At 52.1% G+C, this 14,786-nt stretch overlaps 6 protein-coding genes across 6 annotated transcripts; 2 read left to right on the forward strand and 4 right to left on the reverse strand.

Moving 5' to 3' along the window:
* Window positions 1–735: 735 nt before the first annotated feature.
* Window positions 736–2,368, reverse strand: CPAR01_05941 (uncharacterized protein; the record flags this gene model as incomplete). Its single annotated transcript, XM_060490216.1, has 3 exons — window positions 736–1,972; window positions 2,028–2,097; window positions 2,347–2,368. 3 exons carry the CDS (start codon window positions 2,366–2,368, stop codon window positions 736–738), a joined length of 1,329 nt encoding a protein of 442 aa, XP_060351682.1.
* A 3,450-nt stretch (window positions 2,369–5,818) lies between these two features.
* CPAR01_05942 (uncharacterized protein) lies at window positions 5,819–6,064 on the forward strand (the record flags this gene model as incomplete). Its single annotated transcript, XM_060490217.1, has 2 exons — window positions 5,819–5,900; window positions 5,937–6,064. The coding sequence occupies 2 exons, from the start codon at window positions 5,819–5,821 to the stop codon at window positions 6,062–6,064; spliced, it is 210 nt and encodes a 69-aa protein (XP_060351683.1).
* Window positions 6,065–6,772: 708 nt separating this feature from the next.
* CPAR01_05943 (C2 domain-containing protein) lies at window positions 6,773–9,031 on the forward strand (the record flags this gene model as incomplete). Its single annotated transcript, XM_060490218.1, has 2 exons — window positions 6,773–8,064; window positions 8,122–9,031. The coding sequence occupies 2 exons, from the start codon at window positions 6,773–6,775 to the stop codon at window positions 9,029–9,031; spliced, it is 2,202 nt and encodes a 733-aa protein (XP_060351684.1).
* Window positions 9,032–9,330: 299 nt separating this feature from the next.
* On the reverse strand, window positions 9,331–9,968 carry CPAR01_05944 (uncharacterized protein; the record flags this gene model as incomplete). The annotated part of the gene is made up of 3 exons (XM_060490219.1): window positions 9,331–9,548; window positions 9,640–9,734; window positions 9,796–9,968. The coding sequence occupies 3 exons, from the start codon at window positions 9,966–9,968 to the stop codon at window positions 9,331–9,333; spliced, it is 486 nt and encodes a 161-aa protein (XP_060351685.1).
* A 1,064-nt stretch (window positions 9,969–11,032) lies between these two features.
* On the reverse strand, window positions 11,033–12,273 carry CPAR01_05945 (uncharacterized protein; the record flags this gene model as incomplete). Its single annotated transcript, XM_060490220.1, has 2 exons — window positions 11,033–12,013; window positions 12,103–12,273. The coding sequence occupies 2 exons, from the start codon at window positions 12,271–12,273 to the stop codon at window positions 11,033–11,035; spliced, it is 1,152 nt and encodes a 383-aa protein (XP_060351686.1).
* Window positions 12,274–13,557: 1,284 nt separating this feature from the next.
* CPAR01_05946 (necrosis- and ethylene-inducing protein) lies at window positions 13,558–14,289 on the reverse strand (the record flags this gene model as incomplete). Its single annotated transcript, XM_060490221.1, has 1 exon — window positions 13,558–14,289. One exon carries the CDS (start codon window positions 14,287–14,289, stop codon window positions 13,558–13,560), a length of 732 nt encoding a protein of 243 aa, XP_060351687.1.
* Between the last annotated feature and the right edge of the window lie 497 nt (window positions 14,290–14,786).

Raw genomic sequence — 14,786 nt, forward strand, 5'->3', positions numbered from 1 at the left:
TGATCTTGACCCTGGCCAATGTGTCACTATCTCCTGGACTGCCCAGTCAGCACGTCTGGATTGACTACCGACTCTATCCTACCAGAATACTGCGTTCGTGAGGGCAATGAAAAGGGGTCTTCTGGCGGTCCATCTCGATATGGAATCCCTCTGCGCGATAATGTTCTCCATAGTGGCCGCGGCGAAGATGCCAGCGCATCTCATCTTTACGGGAAAGACATTTATTCAAAAGAGGATATCTTGGTATGGATTGTATAAGATGTTTTCTTTAAGCCCGCACTTTAACCCTCTTTGGCCCCTTCTGTGATCGCTCGCTCACGCTTAGTTTATTCGCTGGCGAATCGTCACATAGAATATACAGACCACAATTCTATGAAGTTTAGTAAGTTCTAATTTGACACTCCTTTGTTTAACTACCAGACTACCAAACCAGTTCCAGAGCCATTCCCAAGTCCTTCCCCCCCCCCCCCCCCAAATGACAATTGCTAGGGGCAATTCGAGAAGGGGCACCAGCAGGCCCTTCTCAATGTGGCACCTCTTTTTTCCATTGATTGCTCTCCTCTATGATCGCTTAGTCACGCTTTCTTTATTCTCTGACGAATCGTCACGTTAAATCTACTGACGAGTGTCTACGGGAAACCATATTAAATTCATCGAGTTCTCAGCTAGCACTTCTTTATTTAGCTACCAAACAAACTCCAGAACCATCCCCAAGTCCTTCCATCCTAAGTACAATCACTGGGGACAATCGAGAAGGGCCTGTTGGCGGCCCTTCTCAATGTGGACCCCCTTCTTTCCGTATCTTTTGCCGTAGTGAGTAAGGCGAAGATGCCAACGCATTTCGTCCTTACGCGAAAGAACTTTGTCGCATCGATTACATTCGATCGCGACCTTCTGGACGCCATTCACCATTCTCGGGAGCTCCTGGCAAGGGGGTCTTGGAGAGACCCTTCTCAGGCCATAGTGCTCGGGTTCAGGGTCTGGCGTTCCGTCGTTGAACTGACAATACTCAATGTTCCTGTTATGGGACCGTCTTCCATTTCTGGCCCGAGGAGCTTGAACGTTGGCGGCTGGCTGAGGGCTATTGTCCTGTGCGAGCGGGTCGGGAGCGGCGGCGGCGTCCTGGGCGTCGTCTTGCTGTAGAGGGGCATCCTCGTTGTGGTCATGATGGTGCTGCTCCTGCTGCGGCTGATCGAATGCGTGGTTCTGGTGGACATGGTGATCATGCTGCTGGTGAAGATCTTGGTCGTGATGGCCCTGTCCATGAATATGATATCCATTGTCTTGCGCGTACTGCTGGAAAGGCATCCGCTGATACTCCTGGCCCTCATTGTGCTGTTCCTCACGATACTGGAGCTGTACGTCCTGATAAGGTATCTCCTGAGCCTGCATGTCGACCATTTGCTGCCCATACTGCTCGAATCCCTGGTTGTTGTAATGCTGCCATTGCTCGTGCTCTTGAAGGAACATCGCGGGATCGCCAAAGTCGGGGAAGGGTGCAGGGATCGGGCCCAAGTCAGGGTGCGGGATGTTGAAGCCGTCCTGGAGCAAGTTGTCGATCTGGCCGGCGTGACCTGGCTGGATGTTCGCAGCGCCAGTCTGAAAGTCATAGATGTAATCGGGAAGCAGATCGTTGAAATTCGGGTGCGCGAAATCGCCTGCGGGAGCAACGTGAGGCTCACTGAGAGCGTTTCCGGCCGGCTGAACGGCAATAATGACCTGGTTCTGGAGCTCGGGGTCGATGGGAGCATAATGCTCGGCTTGGATGGCGTCATTCTGGCCCTGCTGAGAAAACGGTCCCTCGACAGCGTTGTTGGCTTGCTGGGGAAGCACGACGTTCTGGCCTAGGTGCTCGACATAGAACGGATTCTCGTGGGCGCCTTGAGCGGCCTCGTGGTAGTTGTCGTGAAGACGGGGATCCTCGATCTCGTTGTGGTCCGCCAGAGCCTCGGCCGGGTACGCTTCCTCGGGCCTATATTTCTAGCATCAGAAGAGGATATCTTGAGCGAGACTCGGGGTGAACTTACGGGACGTACTGGTAAGCACCAGCCATTCTGGCCCTGTCCGCCTGGTAGTACTCCAGGCGCTTGCGCTCCTCTAACATACATCATCAGCATCTCTTCTTGCACCTCAAAGCGACGGGGGGCCAATCTCCCATGGCCTCTGGGGCCGAGAGACCGGTATCTGGTAGCCAAGGATCGAGCTGCGAGGAGGGAGAAGAGGGTTCCTTTTATACCGCGATCGAGGTGGAAGCCTCAGAGGCAGTGAACTAGGGGCCCAATGCCCTCGACCAGAATTTTGAGGGGTCCAGAAACACTGGAATGAAAGAAAGGTTGGCAGACTTACCCTCATGGTACTGCTGGTCCATCTTGAATGGACTTTTTGATGTGGATGTGGAGGAGAAGTTTTGTTGACAAGGCTGAAAGGGAAAGAAAGCCCTTCATGACCGCTCGCCCCGCCTAGCTCTCGCCGTATTCGTTGTGGATAATATCATGGGCTACGGGATAGGGCGAGATCGAAAGGGGCGGGAGCTAGGAAGGGAAGAGGGGTGGACGAGAAAGGCAGCACGGGAGACAGAGGCAGCACGGGGAATAGAGGCAGCACAGGAGAGAGAGATAGCATTAAAGAAAGAGGCAACATAGTAGACCAAGACAGCACGAGAGAGAAAGACACTACAAGAGAAAGAGGTAACACAATAGAGAAAAATACTATAAGAGAGAGAGGCAGTACGGGAGATAGAGATAGTGAAAGAAAGAGAGGTATTATAAGAGAAAGAGATACTATGGGAGAGAGATTTAGCGTAAAAAGGAGAGATAGTACGGGATTAGAGGAAGAGACACTATAATAGAGAGAGGCAGCACGGGAGATTAAGATAAAACTAGAGAGACAACGCAAGAGAGAGCATTGAAGTTAAGGAGAGAGACGATATCAATGACGTAGTATACGAAAGGTAGCAACAGAGGGACTAGAAGGAAGAGGTGGTATAAATGAGATAGTATAAGCGAGACCGCACAAGAGAGATAACACAAGAGAGACAGCATAAGAGAGATATCATAAGGATAACATCGTAAGTGAGAGAAATAGCACAAGAGAGAGATAATATCAGAGAGGCAGGACAAGAGAGACAGCGCGAGAAGATTCCAGTACAGGAAAGGCAGTACGGAAAAGGGGCACGAGAAGGCAGCACGGCAAATGGGGAGAAAAAGACAGCATGAGAAATAGGATAAGATTTAGGAGAACGCAGAGGGCGAGAGCTTCCAAAGGCTGGTCCAAGGCAGTGAATAGCATCATTAAGCATAGGTAGCATAGCCTTACAGGGCGAGAAGTGGGAGGGTCGAGTGATTCTCAAGAGTGGGAGCCAGACAGGACTGTTGCCAGGCCGTGAGAAATCACATTAGATATGCAGTGGGTCTAGAGCAAGTGGCCGATCTGCCATGCCTTAACCTGAAGCCGATTTGAGGACTTGTTCGGTGCAGGAAGACCTATTCCCATGACAGGCAGAGATCATTTCGCAGGCGGCTGCCAGGTTACCAATCATATCATGAGCAAGATCGAGAGCTAGACAGCCATAAAGGACAATAATTGATGAGAAAGAAGGCTTTCCGAGGCTATAGCGAGGCGGTCATGACTGACAAGAAAATTCGATTCCTCTCAAATCCATAAAGTGCATCATGAGGCTTTGTATAAGCAGAGCAGTCTTGATGAGGGTGTGCAGGCAGTGAAAAACACATGGGGGCAAGGCACTTCGAATGGTGGGAGCTTGGAGAGCTGTTGCCAGACATCATCAGGTAATGAAAATTATCTTAGGGTATGGTCTAAAGTGAGCGCGAGGCGGGTAGAAGGATTCCGATGAGAGAGGGAGCTCCCGGAAACTATTACTAGGCAGTGAAAGTAATAGTTAGGCTTGATATTGAGACACTGCAAGGTCAAATTGAGAAGAATGGTCTCAAAGAATGGTAGCTTTCAGAGATGGTTGTCAGGCAGCGATATACCTTATGGATGGGACGGGCCGGGGAGAAAGAGGGAAATTTCTATCTCCCGGAAGTTCATCATTGGCACCGTCGGGCCCGGACTAGGGAAAGAGCTGTAACTTTGGAATGAGATTGATCTGGGTAACGGCTTTCAAAGATAGTTGTAAGCTTATTTGCATTGGTGAGAACTGCCATTATCACTTGCTTGTTTGTGAATTGCTGTATTAATAGGGTGAACAACTCTGGACAGGGCTAGGGAAATGAGTGCAAGATCCTGCAAAGAAACTTAGTAGAGAGGAATAGTTGGATGGGGGCAAGATAGAGATTCTATTCACCTGAAAGGGAATCGAATGGTCAAGTCCTTTCCAGGTACGAAGGTGAGTTGAAAGAGATCAGGGCACATCATGTTGAAGAAAAGTGGACATGACCTCGAAGGTTCGAGTCTGGGCTAGAAAGAAATGGTGTCTTGGAGTGAGTCAAAGATGATGATGATATCTCCTTTATTGATATGATGACATGAAGCTTATCAAAAATACACTTGAGATGCCTCTGTAATCCTGATGTTGCGATATTCTGTGGAGGATACAAGTACTATAGTAAGGTACCTATGCGCCATCCTGCAATTGGCTAATTTGACATGAGATGGATTTGTTGGGGCGTCTCGCCATTTGAGCTCATGAATGGATGAGACAACATCAAGAAACTCAAGAATAAATGCTCAAAGCAATCTTCAACGTGTATAGACGTCTCAATCAGCATGCTGTAGGAGTGTCGGTGTCAACAAGAACCCGGAGCGGAGCGGAGTGGCCTGGCCGAGTTTCAGTGGAGCAGCGCCGAGACAATCGGAACGGACTGTGCCGGAGACGGGAATGCAGCGCAGGGCCCCAGGCGGCAGATCAGCTAATCAAGTGGTCCTACCTTAAATCTTGGCAGGGCTCAAGAAAAGAGACAGGAAAAAAATTGGACGGGAAGCCGGATGGTCGGCAAGCTGGTGAGACCTTGTGTCACGCTTGTTCACCTTATCTTGGTTGTTGCCATCATCTCTCCACATAAGATTTGCGCAGATGCTGGTCTTCTTACGTACTGGTGGTCCCGGTGGGCGACTGCAGTACCTGTCATGCAAGGGGAGCGGCACAATGTTGACCAAGTCTTGCAGGTTTACTGTAGGGTAATAAGAATAGGCAAAGTTGGAAAAGGCTCGTGATGGTGAAACGCTGCGAGTGCTGGCGGCAGCATCCCGGACATGGCCGGCTATGGCGCATGGGAGCTTACTGTACTTTACCTTAGCGGTACTTCAAGGCTCAAGGCTCAAGGCTCAAGGAACTTATGCTTGCTGATGGCCGGAATGGGGGCTCGAGATTAGGATGGCAATTGGCTCAAGCTGGGCAGCATGACCCCGGCTTCGGCATCTTCTAGCCGCACCCTCGACGCCAAATCTTGGAGGGGGCCATGACGTCAGGCGCAGGCGCGAGTTGCATGTTGCTTGCGACGCTTTGTTGATCTTGCTGCGTTCTATGGTTCCGTATCTTATTCTTTTCGTATTGTGTGATGCGGAGTGGGTGTGTAGGTGCTCACTATGCTGAGATGTTGGCTCGGTTTCTCTCTCTCTCTCTCTCTCTCTCTCTCTCTCTCTCTCTCTTTCCCTTTACTCCGTACCCATGCCATGCCTCTAATGATGATCTGTCTGTACAGGGGAACAGAGGCTGAGGATATGAACAGGGGGCAGGGTCCCTTGTTTTTCGCAAAGAGTCCTAGTCTCTATTCGAACTATGCCTACACAAACGGAGTAGCTAGCTAGCTCGCGCAAGAGTCAAGGATCACGTCTAACCCGAAAGAGGGCAATTTTGATGGTTTGGACTGCGGCCTGTGATTTCCCTCGGACCCCGTCTCTGTTACCCCCCCAGCCCCTCGCATCGTCTTGTCTGTCTGGTCAGTGGTGGTGGTCTGGTCGTCTGAGTCTTTCTCTTTCTTCTCGCTCCATCCGGTTACCTGCCATTTCAAAGCTTCTTTTCTCTTTTTCCTTCCTCCAAACAACTTTCTCCTGCCATCGTCATATCTTGTTCTTTTGGATACCCCCTTGGCCGTCAGCATAGATACTTCTCCTTCAAACATAACAGACGAATAAGCGCCATCTACCTTACCTTACCTACCTAGTACCTCAAATCCCCTTGTCACCTCGGCCAGCGCATCTTCTTCAACAAACCAACGTTCCTCCCGCCCGCCGCCAAAGCTTCGTTTCGTTTGCAAGCGGACACCACGGACCCCATGCCAAGCTTTTGGTGATCCCCCCCAAAGACATCATTGGACACAGCTCTCCAAACCCAAACTCAGTTCCCGGTTCAAGCTCAAGCTCATCGTAGAAGTGAAGTGAAGCTTAGCCCAGCTTTGAGAGAGAGACAGAGTGACCTAGAGCTCGCACTCGCACTGAAGAAAGACACAGCAGCGCGCTGCCCCTCCACGATTTGGGGGGATCGACACTCTCGGGTCTTGGCAACGGCCACCACGGCGCTGCAGGGTTTTTCTGACAGGATCTGGCGCTATTCTGTTCGCTCCATCTGCGCCCTACAGATCCTGAGAAATTGAGATACACGAGAGAGAGAGACACAGGGACTTGTCTCTTCCGCAAGCCAACACTTGCCGGGGTTCCCAACGCCTGTCTCCGGCCCCCCCCGACGGGCGCATTTCAAGCCACCATCGCCGTCGCTGCTGTCGCTGTCTGTGTCGCGATCGCAGACATTCTCCCGTAATTCCAATCAAAGTATTTCTTATTTCAATTGCGCACTATAACCACCATCCGCACCATGTCGGCCGCCGACGAACAAAGGCCCAACGGACGCCCACATTCCGCCGACCCGTCCACCTCTGCCGCCGCCGCCGAAACTTCCACCACCACGGCCACAACTTCGGCGCCACCAACAGATCTCGGCGCCGCCCAGCCTGCGACAACAACAGCAACAACCTCTGAGCCGATTGAGAACCTCAACGGTCACACGGTGAATGGCACCGCAGCCGACGGTCCCTCGACAAACAGCCACGCACCCAATGGCACAACTCACTCCCCGGCGGCCCTTAACGGCAATGCCACCACCCACGATGCGCCGGACCTGAACGGGCACTCGTCACCTTCATCCTCGCCCAACGGCGCCCCGGCCGCCGCTAGCGAGCAGATCAATGATGGCACAGTCCCATCAGCAACAACAACAAACGGTGGGCCGCCAACCAACGAACATGAGCCCAAGCACGGAGAGGGAGCAGCCCTCGAGAACAAGATCGAGGGCGTACAGAACCCGGATGCTAACGGTCACAAGCCGCCCCACGAGAAGCCCCATCACCACTCTAGCGATCTCAAGGGCCTCTACTCCGAGGGCAAAGAAAAGGTCAAGGACAAGACCAAGCCCTCTGGCGGCTTCGACCCGACACCCTTACCCAACGCGCCTCCCGGCTACACCGTGCGATTCATCTTCCACAAGGCGAGCAACCTCCCCGCCGCCGACATTGGCACCCAGTCCTCCGACCCCTTTATCCACGTCACCCTCCGCGCCGCCGTTCCGAAGCGCCACAAGGAAGACCCAGACCTCACCCTCCGCACCCAAACCATCCGGAAGACGACGGAGCCCGTCTGGGATACCGAGTGGGTGGTGGCCAACGTCCCCGCCGACGGCTTCATCCTCAAATGCCGCCTCTATGATGAGGACTGGCCCGACCACGACGACCGTCTCGGCAACGTCACCGTCAGGGTGCCCCACGTCGGTCCGGACTGGAAGGGGTATCCGCGCCCCGGCCAGGAGTTCACGGCCAAGAAGCGCATGGGAAGCAAGCGGGCTTACTTTGTCAAGGCCATCACCAGCCACTTTGACCCGCGCGTTGATATGTCCCCTAGGCTGTGGATTAGTATGGAGCTCCTAGGACAGTCTGACCCGCCGCACGCGCAGATGTGCACACTCGGGCCGACCACCTACTTTAAGCACTTTAGTCCCATGATTGGCCGTCTTACTGGTATCAAGGTCAACCGGGACGAGGAGAACGACGCCCGGTCCGATTTGTTTGACGAGGCCGAAAACAAGGAAAAGGACAACAAGACCCAGAAATACGAGTAGGTTTCATCGCCCGACACCGTCCTGCCAAACACGTTGTTAACACGCCGTCACAGCTTCCAATCGAACGAGATGCAGCTCTCAGGCCCCGTCCCTCCCGAACTCTACCACCGCTACGTCGAGTTCCGCCCCATGATCGGCCTCATGTTCGCAAAGAGCGGCCTGCGCGGCCGCATCCTCAACAAGGCCCTGCACAAGCAGCACAGCCGCGTCTACAACTTTGACAGCTCGACAGAGTACGGCGTCTTCAAGGCCCGCTCCGAGGAGGCCGCGCTGCAGTTCCTCAAGCTCGTCCACTTTGACCAGGGCGGCCGCATCTTCACCTACGTGCTGACCCTCGACGGCATGTTCCGGTTTACGGAGACGGGTAAGGAGTTTAGCATCGACATGCTTAGCAAGCATACCATGCACAGCGACGTCGAGACGTACATCGCCTGCTCGGGCGAGTTCTTCATTCGGCGGCTCGAGAAGCCCGATGCGTCGGAGGAGGCGGACCCGCCTGAGCGGACGCACCCGACGGAGGAGCTGCCCAACGGCCCGCCGAACGAGCACCCGCCGCATAATCCGTCGTACTACCAGCTCTACATCGATAACGACTCGGGCACCTACCGGCCAGACAAGTCGATCCTCCCCAAACTCAAAGAATTCCTCGAGGCAAACTTCCCCGGGCTGGGCATCGTGGTGATGCACTGCGAGGACGAGAAGCTGCAGAAGCTCAAGAAGGAGCAGGTCGAGGCCAAGAAGAAGGAGGGCAAGATGATCAACATGGTGGCGCGGAGTCCCAGCTCGAGCTCGCTCAGCTCCAACGAGAGCGCGCTGGAGCACATGGACCAGGCGGGATATGATGGCGAGCCGGTCAAGAGTACGACGCAGAAGGCACTTGATGCGTTGGAGGACCCGAGTAGTCTGAAGAGGATGCTGAAGCCGGGGCATCATGGGGGAGGGGAGAGTTCGACGGCTCATTAATGGTAGGGGTTAGGTTATGGGTTTTTTTGACGTTATATCTTTGATACCTTTTGAGTTTGGATTGACCGCAACGGTACGGCGTTGACTATTTATACTTGGATATTCCCCGTCTTTGGACATTGCTTAACTTGGATCAGAGACTGGATGGTCTGCAAGATCGACTATAATTGAATTTCACAATATCGCTGCTACCTTAACTAAAAGAAAGTACAAATCTCGTTGCAATTTCATTTCGTGACCTCACATCTCGCAACATCGAACTCGAGGTCTTCCGCCTCATTACTGAAAGGGGTCGAAGTCTAGACTCTGCGCCCTCTACGAACTCCAGGCCATCCCGGGCTCGGATTGGGACGCGGAAAATCAGACGCCATGTTGGTCTCCTTCTGCCGGTCGCCAAAATAGGTGTTGGCCGGGAACTTGTTCTGGCTGACGCAGTTGGGGTTACACTTGTCGAGGGGTCCAGACTTGCCGCGGGTGAGGTCGAGAACGTATGTATCGTCCTTGCAATCGGGGAGAACTGTGTCATTGTGAGTATCGTTAGCAAACAGCATATTTTAGGACATATGAGGATGTAGGCATTGAATTCGTAGGAATCTGGTTGGGCTTACCCTTGAGGTCGTTGAAAGGGATGGTGTTAAGGTAGCAATCTTTGAACTGGGTCGAGTAGGCCGTGTAGAGGCCGTTGTAGTTCCAATACCAATTCCTTATTTTCTCATCAGTAATCTCAGAGCTATTGAGCCAAGGTCAGGAAGACTATGATGTACTTATTGGTGTTGTCGGCAGCGCAGCCCATCATGATGAGGGTACCAGCGGGCCCTGTCTTGACGAGCTCGGACTTGGTGTCCGGGCAGCAGTAGGTTTTGACTTCGGCTGTGGCCGTACAGTTGAGGGAGGCGAGGGCGCCTGAGATGGTGGCTGCGATGATGATGGACTTCATGGCTTGTGGTTTTGGTGAAGGCTTTTTATCATCTGTCTCAAGACGCTTGAACACTCTATTTATACTCAAAATTATGGAGACTCAAGATATGGCTGTCAGATCCTTAAACGCAATTAGCATTACGGCTCACGCCGGCCAAGCGAGTATGCGGGATTGAGCTGGTGGTAACGTTCAACTACCGAGTTTGCGGGGATTTAGCCTATGGCCTCTTTCATATTCCCAGAGACAGTTCATCTATCATGGTTCATTTATGAGCTACCGCAAACGGCAATTCGCCAAAACGTTCAGGACAAGTTGGGGGTTCTCAAATTGAAATGGGGAGGCGCCAAGACGAGGATCTCTATATGCCAACCGGTTGTTCACCTGCAGATATTTGCCGGGACTTCATATATCGAAAGTTCCGATGCTACATTGAAGTGTACCCATCCCGCATTTAAGCTAGAGGCGAATAGTTATAGCAACTATGAGTGTAGAAGACCAGCAATCGTCGGATTGTGACAGTTTCGCGCGGCATAGTAGACGTGTGCGCCGGATGAACTCGATCTTTGAAACGGCAAAGTGCCAGACTGAGTCCAGGTGAGGCTACCTTATTGTCATGGATGTCAACAGGTTTGATGGCATTGCGGTGTAGAATGACCCAATGAAACGGATCTGAGTGCTAGGTCAAAGAGCAGATGACCCCTTGGAGCGGAAAAAGCTCCTTTGGTAAGTGACGATGGTCATGCCAAGACAGGTTTTGCCTGAAATGCGTGTATTATGAACACCACCTTCAAGTTGAAAACTGACCGGTCAAATGGGTTGCCACTCTGGGTACCCGGACAGCGAAGCAGACCGTTGCTAGGATTGAGTTACAGCTGGTGCAGAGAAAGGTGGTTCTATCTCCCCTGATCTATGGATGAAGGCACGGCTGGAGTGAGATGGTTGACGTAGTTGTTTTTGAAAGATAATTTCCGAAGACTCATCCTCACATTCTGACGTGCTTTAGACGAAGAGAATAAGGACAGTCATCCTAAAGTATCATCACGACACAACTATGTTCACAGACGACTCTACCTATGATCAGCCTACAAATCTCCCGATCTACGCAACACAGTAAACTCCGCAACAATAAACCCAACATATCCAATCAACATAATACCACCCACCACCCGCTGAATAGTCCTATTCAACCACATCGACCCCGTAAATAGTGCAGTACTACCCCATAGAACAGCTAACTCAGCGCCCGATACGCTCCCCGCGCTCCCCAAAGCCCCCTCCGTGCCAACCATGACGATACCCAGGCAGAGAGTCAGCAAGAAGACGTTGCTGCCTACCGTGTTAGCAACCAAGATGCCGCCGTGCCCGCGCTGGCCGCCGAGCACGGCGATGAACTTCTCCGGCAGGGTTGTGCCAATGGCGAGGACGACGATACCGAAGAGCACTTCGGAGGCACCGAGGGCGTCGGCAATGTTGGTCGCTGCGTGGGAGAGGATGTAGCCTGAGAGGCAGATTGCGAGGAAGCCGGCGAAGAGGTAGGCGATGTGGTAAGTTAGCCCGCGGCGACGGCGCAGGAATCGGTCCGAGGGACGGAGGAGGGGCTGTCGCTCGCCGTCGGTGTCGTTAGTTTCTGGTACAGGTTGCGATGCTGGAGCGCGGCTATTTCTCCGAGAAGAATTTGAAAAGTCTGAAGAACTGGATGAAGTGTCATCTCCATCGCTGGAGCTATCGCTGTCTGAACCTTCTGGTGCTACCAGCGTTCCTCGGCTAATTGCCCATCCTATCGATAGTAGGTAGACCACAAATACAACAATCAAGACGATGCCGGTGACCTGCCAAAGGAACGTACGTGGCAAGTACGTGATAGGAATGACAGCAGTCGTAATACCGAGCAACAGCAGCGAATAGATGCGCGCGCTGCGATCAAACTCCACCGCGTCCCCTTGCTTGCGGAAAATGAGACCCAGCGAAAAGGCGCCGAGGATGTTGGAGATGGCTGAGCCGACAATGTTGCCGAGTGCGAGTGAGGCGCGGCCTTGCGCCAGCGCGCTGACGACCACGGCGAGCTGGAGATGTATTGTAAGTCTAGGCTGTTCTCCGAGAGGATGATGTGGTTGACAAGATGTAAAGAGAGTCAGGATGCGGCGGGGCTTACTTCTTCCCACTCGGCGCCGGCGGTGATTAGGGCGATGAGGGTGTCCGGGATGCCGGTGCGCCGAGCGACGATGGCCGTGTTGTCCACGAACTTGTCGGCGCCGGCCTCGAGAAGGAAGAGGGTGCTGACGAAGACGGCCACATTGTAAGCCACCACACCATTAATTGACATCTCAAAAAAGCCGTGAGATCATGAGATAGAATTAGGAATTGCAATCGATCCGTGCTTCAAGACGGGTGATGAAGTTGAGAAATAAGAGGAAGTAAACTCCTCCGCCGAAGATGGGATGAAGGGCGGGACTGACTCGTCGGAAGACGTAGATCCACCCGGCATGGGGAATTGATGTTCTCGGCATTAATGAAGACCGAGCCGACGGAATTTCAATTGTCTGGGCCAATCAGCATTGTTTGTGTATCGAGATGTCTGATGTACGAAATTGTCAAAAATAGCCTGTGTAATGTCAAAGTTCCTTGAATCAATTGTCAGGCTGACTGTGATTATCCGAAAGTATGAGCTGGGCTCAGCATGTCGGAAGAACTATCTTGTGATGAACGAAGAGTGAGGCTAATGAAGCTACTGAAGGATCAGAGATTGAATCGACAGTTGTAGATTTCTGGCCGTGATTGTTTGATATTACGATGAGTTACCTAGGAATAGGGGCCAGCTCAATTCGTCCAGGCCGAGAGAGAATACCGAAAGTCATATTGTCAGAAATTAACATGATTTTATGAAGAGTGATGAAAATGAAATACTGAAGCTTAGTCGTTGCAGTATCGAATTTAGTTTCCTTTGAGCGTTACGTAGATAAATAGGTTGCGATCCTTCAACATCGGATAGTTGAAGGCTTCGTTTCAACTGTTGGGCATAAAATCCACGGAGAAAGTGAGCAGAATTTAGATCAACCAAACACTTCGGAAAGTCAATCGACTCCCGTCTGAGATCGGCAAGATAACGGATCTTCGCGCTCAAGTTCCCTATGCTATGTGGATACAGGCCGAGAGGTCGGGCCATCTCGTGTCTCATGCACAGCGCATGAAGTCAATGGAGGGCAGAAAACGCTGCTGACAATTTGCCAGCCTCTGATAATCGACACTGGCATTTCAAGATCTCGGAACAGCGTCTCTACACGCGTCAACCGAAGGCGCTTTTTTGGAACTAAAACATTATAGATAAGAGAAATTTGAGTTTAAGAACTCAACGAAGCCCATACTTGGCATGTATTGTACTCCTGATAGAGTATGAGAGTCCAGCATGTCACAACAAATCAACGCCAATCGTTACATTGCAAATTTTTGAAAGAACAACTCAGACTCATAGTATTGGAAAGATAAATCAGAAATAGCTAGCTAATGAAAAATGAACCCAAATTCGCAACAATGGTTGGCCAGAGAACACATTCGTAAAAATCGTAATGGAGCACCCATAAAGCTGTTGTGCCATGCACATAATGCCCATCTATTTGAGAGCCTCGCGGACCTTGCTCTCGAAGCTGCCATCCTTGAAGGGAACGTTGGCCTTTCCGAAGTTGGTGTCTTGAAGAGCGGTCTTGGCGGCGGCGGGGAGAGCATCCCAGTCGGAGATGGGGTAAGTCTTGCCCTTGGTTTGAGTGAACTGAAGCTCGTGGTTGGTCGGGAAGGTGGTGAAGTATTCAACCTTGGCGCTGTTACCGTCCATGGGCGGAGCGCCGTTGGCCTTGCTGTAGCCGCTGTGGCTGGAGGCAGCTCCGCCGATGATCTTGGGAGTAGCCGCGGCTGGGTCGTCGATCTGGAGGACAATGTTCTCCCAGTCGTGGCGGTGGCCTCCGGCGACGTCACCGCCGGTGGGGTGGTCCTTGGGAAAGTACCAAGAGTACATGATGACCGTCTTGCCGTCGACTGTGCCGGCGCGGGCATACGTTTGGCCCTTAGACTGATCGCGGCAGCCGCCGGTGGAGCTGCCGGTATCCTGAAGACCACCGCTGGTATCACCGTTATCGGCAACGGCGGGATATGGCTGGCAACCGTGGGCGATGTGGAGAAGGGGGTTGAAGGTCTCGATGACCTTGCCGAGGCCGCCAGTCTGGATTCTCTGGGCGACGGGGCTGATGGAGTCGTGAGCCACAACGGCGCGGGATTGAAGGAGCTCAGTAGGCGCGGCTGCAACGGCGGCAGCGAGGGCCAGGATGTTTGAGACCTTGAAAGAAACCATTGTGAAAGTTAGGAATCAAATGAATGAAAAGTGAATGTGGGTGTGCTGTAAAGCGAATGAAAGTTGAGTCTGAGTGAAAGGAAGGAAACTGATGCGATGAATGAAGAAGGAATGATAGCTTTGGAAAAGGACGAAGGCTTGCTCTTTATACTCGAATATCTGATGATGATGATGCTTTGCTTGTATGATGTCTTGATTACTATCTTGAAGATCACCAAAGCATCTGCCAAGCAGCTGAGCATTTATAATCCTCGTCTCACGTTGAAAATAGCAATTAAACAAACTTCTAGACGTCTTTAGTTGGCCTGACCAAGTTGAGGGCCGTGAGTGGCATCAAGGCCAACCAGTCGCCAGACCACGATGTTTAACCAAGCCTTCCGAGATTGAGGCCTGTCTGATCTTGACGTTCAAGACTCCATATTGGGGGCAGTGAATATTCAGGGGAAAAGTATGAAGGTCTTATTGAAGGCCCTCTAAGGCAATGAAGACAAGGTCGT

Source organism: Colletotrichum paranaense (genome assembly GCF_030867605.1).
Source record: "Colletotrichum paranaense strain IMI 384185 chromosome Unknown Scaffold_4.1, whole genome shotgun sequence".
NCBI classification, from domain to species: domain Eukaryota; kingdom Fungi; phylum Ascomycota; class Sordariomycetes; order Glomerellales; family Glomerellaceae; genus Colletotrichum; species Colletotrichum paranaense.